The sequence below is a fragment of the Ammodytes marinus genome, assembly GCF_949987685.1.
Source record: "Ammodytes marinus genome assembly, chromosome: 4".
NCBI lineage: Eukaryota > Metazoa > Chordata > Actinopteri > Uranoscopiformes > Ammodytidae > Ammodytes > Ammodytes marinus.
Window position 1 is genome coordinate 3,262,407 of NC_137233.1, and position 12,543 is coordinate 3,274,949.

Genomic DNA, 12,543 nt, shown 5'->3' on the forward strand with positions numbered 1-12,543 from the left:
GAAACGCAAAATGGAATAGAAAAAGTAAATAATTGAAAGGTGCAAAATGTGGAATATTATTTACATTATGTGCAATATGCAGTAAACTGAAGAAATTGAAAGTGGATTTCAATGTGCAGATTGAGTATAAATAGTTCAATCTGCTTCCTGACAGCAAGGTGGAAAAAACTGTATTCATTCAATAATTTCCTGATAATAAACATATATGACACACCTCTTTAAATTGGATTTTAGTGTTTTTTGTTTTTAATATTAATATGTGTGGAAACTCCATGTGTTTTTCTTCAACATGTGAATGGACATCATATCGGCTGCTGATTTACTTTGAATATCAATAGCACCATCTAGTGGACGGAAACTGGAACTACATCTGTTTTGTGATTTATCTGACACTGACTTCAGTTTCTGTAATGATGTAATTCTAGTGAGGAAAGGTGCCACACAATGTCAAGGTCAAATGGAAAACTCATTTTAATCATGAAATTATCACTCAAAACAGATCATAAACAATATAAACACATCTCTTAAACACAAGTACACTAGATCAACAGCCAGGTAAAGGAGAGGAGGCGGAGAGAGACTGAAAACACTCATCACTTGTAGAACAGGTTTTCACGTGACGTTGAGATTTATTTTTAGACTTTGACTGTGAAGTTGTGAGGGTGTGACGGCGTCCTCAGATCACACACACACCAGGACTGAGCAGGATGAAATGAGCAGCGTCTTCTCTCCCAGTGTTTCCTCCACACATGAAGGAGGAAAGTGTCTGTAAGTCGACCTGAAGTCAGTTCAGCAGGTGAGAATCCTCCCAGAGAAACCTGTAAATGTCTGATCATCAGGATCACTTTGATCACATTGTGCTGTGTCGCTGTTTAACTGGACGGTAGAAATGTTTCTTGATGCTGATTGGCTGTTTCTCAATATCTATTTGAAATATGCTGTTAAGTTTCTCTCCGAGTTAAAGAAAAATGCATTTAGAAAGATTCACAATATTGTTAGTTTGTTCCGTAGAATCAACGGCAGTTTGATTTTAATTTGAGCTAACGTCAGTGAATCATGCAGGATGTGTCTGAACTGGTCCCACACCTTGAATCATTTTGGCTGAGCTGCTTTTATTGTGGAAACATTTTTGCATGAAATCCTTAATGTCACCATCTAGTGGACTGATAGTGGAACTACACCATCTGATTTGTGATTGATCTGACATTGAATTATCTGAACTAATTCTAAGTATGTGAGCATCAGACTCAATGCCCAAACAGATCATGAACAATATAAACACATATCTTACATGCAGGTACAATAGATCAACATTAGCCTCAGGCAGGTAAAGGAGAGGAGGCGGAGACAGACTGGAAACACTTTGGCACTTGTTGAACTGGTTTTCGCGTCACACTGATGTTGTTTTCAGACTGTGAGGTTATGAGGGTGTGACAGTGTCCTCTTAATGTAAGTGGCAGGCTGTGAAGTAGCTTCGTTGTAAACATTTTTACTTTGTTGTAGTTAGCTTTGTGACCGTTACCACTTCCTGATATTGTCCAAGCAACCAACACAACCAGGTGGGTTAACTGACATTTATGTTTTTGAAAAAAATGCAAATTCAAGATTTCAAGATTTACATTGTCATTTTAGAGCTGTACATTCATACAAAAAAATTAAAAAATGCAATTTCACCAGCGCATACAGTTTTAAAAAAGGCAGTAAGAAAGAAATAATTTAAAATGTTTAGTCTCTCATATAAAAAAACAAAAAAACAACAGAGTGAGTCATCAGTCTGAATAAAGTTATTATATGATTATCAGGAGTGTCCTTGACAGTTTTCTAGCTTTCAGGCTGTAACATGTTAATGGTGGTGGGGGGGAAGGGGGCACAGTTGATGCTCCTGTATCTCCTCCCTGATGGCAGGAGGAAGAACAGGCTGTGAGAGGGGTGGTGAGGGTCATTAATGATGGAGGTAGCTCTGTGGGTGCAGTGTTGCTGGTAGGCCACCATCAGGAAAGGGAGAGGGGCACCAATAATCCACGATCAGTTTAGGGTCCAACCAGGTTTCTGTCAGTGAACTAATGTGTCCTGTGATGTAAAGTTGTTGTAATGAATGAACATGTTGTTGTGTTTGTGTGAAGGTGTGGGCTCTGCTATGGATCAGAGTGAGGACACAGAGGAGGGAGTCCCTCCCTCTAAAACCACTCTGTGTGGGGAACATGACGGCCAGACCAAAGCTCAGAGGTGACATGAGGATCTCTAACTGTCCATGACTCAAATCACTGCACCATCATTATTCACACTCAAAGCTGTGTGTGTGTGTGTGTGTGTGTGTGTGTGTGTGTGTGTGTGTGTGTGTGTGTGTGTGTGTGTGTGTGTGTGTGTGTGTGTGTTGTGTTGAACAGACCTGGACCTGGACCCAGCTGTGTGTCCTTCAAGAGTGACCGGTCTGTGGCTGGACAAGAGTAATCATTTATTAAATAATTTATTTTACGTTGTATTTGTTTAAGGTATTAAAACATTCAAAACTCAAACAATAATCTTCATAAGCATTTTACATTGTTGTGATTCCATCAGGATCCAACATGACAAACCAGACTCTCCTGGACCTGGACCCAGCTGTGTGTCCTTCAAGAGCGACTGTTCCAAGGAGCCACCACTATGTTTCAAAGGACGTTCTCCAGAAACAGAGTAAGTCAACATCAAGTTACTTTATCATGTCTGCAGCATCAAATAATAATAATAATCAGAATAATAGTAATATAAAATAACTATGGCTGACCCTGTGCTCTGACCCCCTCCGAAGTAAATTGAGAGGGGATAAGACAAATTTCAATGTGCCTCGTTTAAATTGATTAATAAAGATAACTTAACTTAACTACCTACAGTGGGTGAGAATCACATTAGTTCTGAATAGAAGAGTGCAGGGCAGCCCATGTTTTACAGGTTATCTTTGTTACCTTGATCCCTTAGCTGTTTGTTTCTCCATTAGCTTCTGTGGCTGAAGATTAAAAGGTGAATTTCTGTCTCTGTATGTTCGTCCTCTCTGTCTACCAGGATTCATCAGAGACCGGACTCTCCTGGACCTGGACCCAGCTGTGTGTCCTTAAAGAGCGACTGGTCAAAGGCGGAACCTCTAACGTTTAAAGATGGACTCTCCTCTTGGTAAGACTTAAAATAGTATTTTACTTTAAATTTGCTGTAAATGGGTAAACTCCATGGTGTAGTGGTAAGAGCCCCCCCCCAACTCTGCCCCCCATAGAGACACTGTCCTCATCGTAGCAGACCTGGGTTCGATTCCAGCCAGGGTCTTTATCTGCCTGTCATTCCCCTCTCTATCCCCATTGTATCTCTGTCGAAGAATGCATGAAAACATTACAAATAAAAAAAGAATGTGTTAATAAATCTGTATGAACCGACAGCGTGTTGGACCAGGAGGTCTCAGAGGTTCCCAGTGGTCGGTCTGCCCAGCAGCAACAAACACACCTGGACTCCACATTCATGGTCTGTACATGTACAACTACTACTTTCCATCTGCTCTGTTCACAATAACTTCCATGTTTTACTTGGACCGTCAGTCTGTCCATCATGTATCTGATGTTTCATATAATATTCTGCTGCAGCTGCTGGAGGAAAACATCGTCACATTTGTGAAGAACGAGCTGAAGAAGATCCAGAAGCTTCTGAGTCCAGATTACCCAGAATGCTTAGAGGGTCAGAGGGAGGATGAGGAGGTGTTGGACGGTGAGGATGAAGAGCAGAGGAGGAGCAGCAGAGACGCATTTCTGAAGATCACACTGGACTTCCTGAGGAGAATGAAGCAGGAGGAGCTGGCTGACCTTCTGTGGAGCAGTAAGAGGATTTCTCTAAAGGTTCAACATGAACGTGAAATGGGATATTTACTAAAGTCTCAAGAGATCAAGGGGAAAATGTGTGTGTGTGTATCCATATTTGCATTTCAAATTATAATTACTCAATGACGTTATTTCTACTGTTTTAATTCAGGAAGCCATTCTGAAGTTTGTCAGCGTGATCTAAAGTCAAACCTGAAGAAGAAGTTCCAGTGTGTGTTTGAGGGGATCGCTAAAGCAGGAAACCCAACCCTTCTGAATCAGATCTACACAGAGCTCTACATCACAGAGGGAGGGACTGGAGAGGTCAATGATGAACATGAGGTCAGACAGATTGAAACAGCATCCTGGAACCCACACAGACCGGAAACAACAATCAGACAAGAAGACATCTTTAAAGCCTCACCTGGAAGAGATGAACCAAGCAGAACAGTGATGACAAAGGGAGTGGCTGGCATTGGGAAAACAGTCTTAACACAGAAGTTCACTCTGGACTGGGCTGAAGACAAAACCAACCAGGACATTCAGTTCACATTTCCATTCACGTTCAGAGAGCTGAATGTGCTGAAAGACAAAAAGTACAGCTTGGTGGAACTTGTTCATCACTTCTTTACTGAAACCAAAGCAGCAGGAATCTGCAGCTTTGAAGAGTTCCAGGTTGTGTTCATCTTTGATGGTCTGGATGAGTGTCGACTTCCTCTGGACTTCCACAACAATGAGATCCTGACTGATGTGACTGAGTCAACCTCAGTGGATGTGCTGCTGACAAACCTCATCAGGGGGAAACTGCTTCCCTCTGCTCACCTCTGGATAACCACACGACCTGCAGCAGCCAATCAGATCCCTCCTGACTGTGTTGGCATGGTGACAGAGGTCAGAGGGTTCACTGACCCACAGAAGGAGGAGTACTTCAGGAAGAGATTCAAAGATGAGGAGCAGGCCAGCAGAATCATCTCCCATATCAAGTCATCACAAAGCCTCCACATCATGTGCCACATCCCAGTCTTCTGCTGGATCACTGCTACAGTTCTGGAGGATGTGTTGAAGACCGGAGAGGGAGGAGAGCTGCCCAAGACCCTGACTGAGATGTACATCCACTTCCTGGTGGTTCAGGCCAAACTGAAGAACACCAAGTATGATGGAGGAGCTGAGACAGATCCACACTGGGGTCCAGAGAGCAGGAAGATGATCGAGTCTCTGGGAAAACTGGCTTTTGAGCAGCTGCAGAAAGGAAACCTGATCTTCTATGAATCAGACCTGACAGAGTGTGGCATCGATATCAGAGCAGCCTCAGTGTACTCAGGAGTGTTCACAGAGATCTTTAAAGAGGAGAGAGGACTGTACCAGGACAAGGTGTTCTGCTTTGTCCATCTGAGCGTTCAGGAGTTTCTGGCTGCTCTTCATGTCCATCTGACATTCATCAACTCTGGAGTCAATCTGATGTCTGATGAACAAACACCATCCTGGCGGTCTAAACTCTTCAGAAACAAAGCTAATCTAACACATCTCCACCAGAGAGCTGTGGACAAGGCCTTGCAGAGTCCAAATGGACACCTGGACTTGTTCCTCCGCTTTCTTCTGGGTCTTTCACTGCAGACCAATCAGAATCTCCTCAGAGGTCTGCTGAAACAAACAGGAAGTAGCTCAGACACCAACAAGAGAACAGACACAAAGGATACAGTAAAGTACATCAAGAAGAAGATCAGTGAGGATATCTCTTCAGAGAAAAGCATCAATCTGTTCCACTGTCTGAATGAACTGAAGGATCGTTCTCTAGTGGAGGAGATCCTACAGTCCCTGAGATCAGGAAGTCTCTCCACAGAGAAACTGTCTCCTGCTCAGTGGTCAGCTCTTGGCTTCATCTTACTGTCATCAGAAAAAGATCTGGACGTGTTTGACCTGAAGAAATACTCTGCTTCTGAGGAGGTTCTTCTTAGGCTGCTGCCAGTGGTCAAAGCCTCCAACAAAGCTCTGTAGGTGGACATATGAACTATGTCAAGTGTAGGGCTGGCCATTGAAACCCAGTTCAATTAAGGACCTGGTTCATCTTCTCTCAAAATACAAAAATCACTCAAGTTTGAGCTTAGAGAAGCTGCTATCGAGTCCAGTAGTTCCAATCCTTTATTGGCTACATATCGAGTTTAAATCCAATCACTTTAGCATCGTATCCAATCATTGTTTGACATACGTCGATTCAATTAAGTTTTTGGAATAAATGGTCAGCCGTTAGTTGCTAAACCAAAGACAATATGAAATCTGATTGTCAGTTGCTTGCAAGGATGGCTGTGGGATGTGTAAAGAGGTCGAACGTTTGGCTGCAATTCAGCGCAACAGAGTGTTGCAAGTCCTGTCAGTTAATAATAGTGATCAAATTTTACAACCTGTGTTACAATGAGCTGAAATTTGAATGGGAGAGACATTTGTTATCCCTGTAGATGGAAATATGATCTAAACGTCGTATATCAAGCTCTAAACATCTCATTAGCAATTAAAGCAATAACAGTTTTGTTAAAAACATATTTTCTCGTTAAAGCTGGGGTATGTGATTTCTGATTGGTTAAAGTTAACATGAGCTGTACACTTTGACCAATCAGAGCGAGGCTCGGATTCTTTGTTCTTATTGGCTGTTGGGACTGTCCATTCATTTTGGCACGACATTGTTGGTGTAGAGCGTGTCAGGGAGGGACCATAGGGGAGGGACCAAAGAGAACAAGTTGAGTGGTTGAGGTATTTGGATTCAAATCTCTATCCCAACTGCCATTTTCTCCCCAAATCCTCCACCCCAGCTTTAAGGATCCGCATCCCTAATCAATAGTGCTGGATTTTTTAAATAATTGTATAACATTGTTTTATTTGTGTTCACTAATTCTCCTCCAGGCTGAGTGGCTGTCACCTCTCAGAGAGAAGCTGTGAAGCTCTGTCCTCAGTTCTCAGCTCCCAGTCCTCTAGTCTGAGAGAGCTGGACCTGAGTAACAACGACCTGCAGGATTCAGGAGTGAGGCGTCTGTCCGTTGGACTGAAGAGTCCACACTGTAAACTGGAAACACTCAGGTCAGAATTCATCTGTTTGTTTAACAGTTGAATTTTCAAATCCTGCTCATCCAGCTTTAGGTTCATATTGGTAATGCAGGTCAACATCTGTAAATTATTTCCGCTGACATGATTTTCTAAAATACTGAATTCATGATACTTTTCTAATTCCAGTCTGTCAGGCTGTCTGGTCACAACAGAAGGTTGTGAGTCTTTGGCCTCAGCTCTGAAATCCAACCCCTCCCATCTGAGAGAGCTGGACCTGAGCTACAACCATCCTGGAGACTCAGGAGTGAAGCTGCTGTCGGAGGATCCAGACTGGAGACTGGACACTCTCAGGTATGGACAGACAACAAGAGCTCACACACTGCTGCTGTCCTTCCCCTCTGGTCCATCATGAAGAAGGACATGTGTTTTGTCTTATAAAACTGGTAGCTCAAGTCAAGCGATCTGATTGGTTCATAGCTATGAAATAAAGTATAAAATGACTATGACGAATGATGAAGTTTTCGGATGTCCACATCTTGTCAACGTTCAGGAAGAGGTTGTTTTGTCTCTGCACCACATGGCCAGTTGGCTGACCTCCGTCATCTCCAACAACCATGAGACCCAGAACAGGAAGGAGGTCAGCCAACTGGCCACGTGGTGCAGAGACAACAACCCCATAACACTTTGGTGCCAACTGAAATTCTTTTTCCATGGCAAGATGATTTGATCGCTTCTGTGGCCCCAGCCACCCCTGTGTGAGGGGCCTAGGACACCCGACCCAAGTAGTTCCTCGAACGAGTGGTGACAAGGAGGGGTGATTCAGATTCAGATTCAGATTTTATTTGTCACATACACAATACATTGCAGTGAAATGTTCACAGTCGGCTAAATATACGCATAACAAACATAACAAAACAGTAAATACATTCAATATGTTAGAGGGTTATTGCACATAGTCTAAATAGCCCGGGGGGGGGGGGTTACTTAAATACATATCTATAAATATATATAAGTGCAGTTGCTCAAAGTGCTTTAATCAGTGCCATTTAGATACCTGACAGCTTGGGGGTAGAGTCTCTCAGTCCAGCCAGTGAGCAGTATCTTTTTCCAGAGTGATGTCACCCGACCCAAGTAGTTCCTTGAACGAGTGGTGGGCCTATCTGACCTATCTGACATGGAGGGGGGGATGCCACTTTGCTTTTCAGGCTGTGCACAGCCTTCTTCTCTTTTTATCCTATCTTCTCCTTCTTCTTGTGTCAGACAGCAGTGAGAGAATGGTGGAGACAGTTGATGAGTCTGTTGTCTGTTTCTCTGTCACACTGACAAACTGAGGAACACTGCTTCATGTTGAACAGCAGTTAGGACTCATGTTGATAGAGCATCATTCTGACTGTTTCCTCCTCCAGGATGGACCACGGTGGAGAGCAGAGGTTAAAACCTGGTGTGATGAAGTGTAAGTGTGGATTCAGTTTGACTGATGGAGACACAATGTGTCATCCTTTAACTTCATATAAATGAACATCAGCACACAAACAGAGAATAAACCCTTCAGGATAAACTGCTGCTGTGTTGTGTTTTATCTCTCCATCAGATTCCTGTGAACTCACACTGGACACAAACACAGCACACAGAGAACTCACACTGTCTGACAACAACAGGAAGGCGACATGGGTGGTGGATGAGCAGCAGCCATATCCTGATCATCCAGAGAGATTTGATAACTGGTCTCAGCTGCTGTGTAGTAATGGTCTGACTGGTCGCGGTTACTGGGAGGTCGAGTGGAGAGGAAGAGTTAATATATCAGTGAGTTACAGAGGAATCAGCAGGAAAGGAGGCAGTACAGACAGCAGGTTTGGAGGGAATGATCAGTCCTGGAGTCTGATCTGCTCTCATCGTCGTTACTCTGTCCATCACAATAACATAGAAACACTCATCTCCTCCTCCTCCTCTGTCTCTAGCAGAGTAGCAGTGTATGTGGACTGTCCTGCTGGCTCTCTGTCCTTCTACAGTGTCTCCTATGGCTCACTGATCCACCTCCACACCTTCAACACCACATTCACTGAACCTCTTTACCCTGGGTTTGGGTTTGGGTTTGGGTTTGGGCCTGTTTCCTCAGTGTCTCTGTGTCGTCTGTAGGAGGGAGACAACTTCCAGTCCTGTGGATTAGTCAGGTGGAGTCAGCGATTCTGAATGATCGTCAATTTTTCTTCGTCAATTATATATCTCTCTCACCTCTTTACTTTAAAAAAAGGAAAATAAAAAATTTAATAAATTAAAAATACAATTCCATCATATTTTTGCATATGTCTGCCTTCGTGAATAGAAATATAGAATAGATACAACTGCATTTCGTAATTGTTTCTATTAAGAATAAGTTGTTGTGTCTGTGTGGTTTAGTAACAATAGCTAAAGTATAGAAATATGCTATTTTATACAGACCAGTATATTTACGTTATACACATTTAGTTTGACATGTTTTGATTTAAAAGAGTTAATACTAGTGTTTATACAAGAATATTTAAGTTATTCTATCATGTTAGACTGAATGAACCTTTTTGGATTATCACCGCTAGAGCTGGACAATAAGAAATTGGGATTGTTGTAAATGTTTTGGAAGTCAACTTGCACCATATTTTTTGCGTACGTCTGCCTCTGTGACTACAGTATAAGTTAAGTTTCTTTATTTGTCAATGTACACAAGACACATTGAAATTAGTAATTCGCATCTCCCCTCTCGAGTTACCACACTCCAGAGGGGATCAGAGCGCATGGTCAGCCATAGTACAGTGCCCCTGTAGCAGTTTGAGGTTAAGTGTCTTGCTCAAGGACACAATGGTAGAGATGGTGGGCACCGTAGACGTAATACCAGCCTCTGCTAGTTTTACAACTAACACCCTCCTGTCCGTTGCCGGGGATCCAACCAGCGACCTCATGGTTACTGGTCGGCCATCTTATCCTCAAGGCCATCCTACACCCTTCAAGCTTAACAAGAGCCCTCCGCTGCACGTCGGGCTCCTGCTTCAGCTTGTCGGTCTTTATTTCTAGCATGTGACCCGTTCGCTCTACATTATCCCTTACATATTAAAACAGCAAACCTTAACCCGGTTTATCCCTCTCATTCATCAGATTAATGTTTAACTCTCTTAGGGAGTTTGTTGCTTCAAGTTCAGTTAGACTTTGTGTCAGTCATCAGATTAATGTTTAACTGCAACATCTCTTTCAAGAAACGTTCTTGCTTCAAGTTCAGTGAGACTTTGTGTGGACGTCGTGTGGCAGTTTGGATTCATCCTAAAGCTCCAGCTCAAGGTAAGGCAACAATTCTGATCCAATTTTTGAAAATAATGTTAAATGAATCAATTACTTCAGATTTGTTTTGATCAATCATTTAAATCAGGAACGTTGCATATTGTATGACTTTTTTTTTAAATTATTTTACATTTATTTTTAAAGGGGACAGTTTGCATTAAGTACAATTCTTCAGAAAACAAATTTAAATGAAACCGAGCTAGCTTAAAAGCTGGTTTTCATAAGCAGTCCCTTCGTCTGTCGTCAATAGGAATCCTAAAGTGAAAACATTGAGATTTACTTGTAAATATAGAACATTTTACGGCACATATTATTCTCATTTCCAGGTTCAAAGATGTAATTGTAGTCTCCACTGGAAAAAAATTGTCCATGGTGAAAGCCTATGATAAGCCTGGATCACGTTATAATGAAATCAATCAGTTTTACATTATAACATGATAATGGGGTAGAGAGAGAGAGAGAGAGACAGAGAGAGAGAGAGAGAGAGAGAGAGAGAGACAGAGAGAGACAGAGAGAGGGATGGATATAGATAGATAATTTAATAACATTGTGTTGTTTAATTTACAGTGAGATGACCTGTATAAAGGAAGGTTAAAAAAATATAGTCTGGTTTTCATTACATTTTTTCTATAATTTGTTCTGTTTAATTGTGTTCTACTTTAAACTTTGTGAATGTGTGTTTGCGCTTGTTCTGTGTGTGTCCAGCTGCAGTTCATTTGCAGATTCTATATTGAAGGAGCAGTTTAGTAACATATTCACTTTAATTGAACTTATGTGCAGCAACATAAATGTATTTTATTTCTGAGAGCAAAGTTCATGCGGACGGCTCCTGTCCCCGTCATATACAGGTGAAACTCATATAATTACAATATCATAGAAAATGGATTGGAATTGAGGCAATAATTAATGCAAAAGGGGCCCAAACCAAGTACTGAGTACATATGCATGATTATACTTTATATAGGGCCGACATTTCTGAATTGAAAATACCTTGTTCATTGATTTTATGTGATATTAAGATTTTGCATTTTGGGGTTTTCATAAGCGTCAAGCCATAATATTCAAAATGATAACAAAGAAAGATTCAAGATTCAAGATGGTTTTATTGTCATATGCACATTAACAATTACAGAGTAGTCGCTGGCAATGAAATTCTTAAGGATTGGGCTCCTCCAACAGAGCAATAAGAAGTGCAATAAGAAGTGTAATACTTAAATAATAATAAAAAAAAACAACAACAATAGCAATAGTAATAATAATAGTAATACTAAGAATTAAGTGTATAGGAGGAACACAAGGAGAGCAGAGACCTAAATACAAAACTAAATAAATGTAAAATGTAAACAGACGTTTTTATCCAGATGTCGACTGGTATAAAGTGGCATAGGTAAAAAGTGTCATTGTGGTGAGCTCAGTAGCTCAGGAGTTCAGCAGTCTTATTGCCTGTGGGATGAAACTGTCCCTGAGTCTGGTGGTGCGAGACCGGATGCTGCGGTAGCATCTACCAGACGGGAGCAACTGAAACAGTTTGTTGCTGGGGTGATGAGGGTCTTTAATAATGCGGTTAGTCTTCTTCCTGCAGCGCTGAGTGTAGAGGTCCTCCATGGAAGGCTTGAAATATCTCACTTTGCATGTAATTAGTCTATATAATATATTAGTTTCACCTTTTAAGTTGAATTACTGAAATAAATGAACTTTTGCACGATATTCTAATTTGAGTTTCACCTGTAATCATATTACTATATCATCACTGTTGGAGCGTTTTCACTGCAGCTTCATGGCGCCATCTAGTGGCCTGATAGTAGAACTACAGCAGCTGATGGCAGCTTCCTCTGCCTCACATTCTCTGACTGCATTCACCTCACACTGATGAACAGAGAGTTAGAACAAACCACTGAAATATAGTGTTGGAGAAGCAACTTTGAGAGCAGAGCTGCGCAAACTACAAATTACTACACAGTGGAAGAAATTGAACTAGAGCAAACCTACTCTAGGGATAAATCTAGTTTAGTTAACTAAAGCTCAATGGAAAGAGTAGTTCAAACTACTTTGTAAAGAAAATACTTCTTCAAATTCAAATTCAAAAAAACTTTATTTGTCCCCAGGGGGCAATTGAGGACACATACAGCAGCATCATTACAAAGGACAAGGCCAAACATAAAACAAACAAAAACACAGCGTTGCTGGCAGACAGTACACACAAGCACAGGTGTCTACAAATAGACCTTGACTCACTATGCAGATTTGAATGTAGTTGAACTACTAGCAAGCTACTGCAAAACAATTGATGGAAATGAGGATTTCAGTTGATGTGTGTTCCCTCTCAAGGTGAAGGTGTGGGCTGATGCAGCATGGATCAGAGTGAGGACAGAGAGGAGGGAGTCCC

The 12,543-nt window shown here is 41.6% G+C and overlaps 1 protein-coding gene across 1 annotated transcript in view; it reads left to right on the forward strand.

The window, feature by feature from the left end:
• The first annotated feature begins 684 nt into the window (after positions 1 to 684).
• The window catches only part of LOC307249221 (uncharacterized protein), a 72,816-nt gene continuing 60,957 nt past the window's right edge, over positions 685 to 12,543 (forward strand). Inside the window, exons 1-2 of the mRNA XM_080025863.1 lie at positions 685 to 796; positions 2,124 to 2,226. Of these exons, the coding sequence (XP_079881989.1) occupies positions 2,138 to 2,226 (89 nt within the window). The 5' untranslated portion in view covers positions 685 to 796; positions 2,124 to 2,137. The remainder of the gene's footprint in view (positions 797 to 2,123; positions 2,227 to 12,543) is intronic.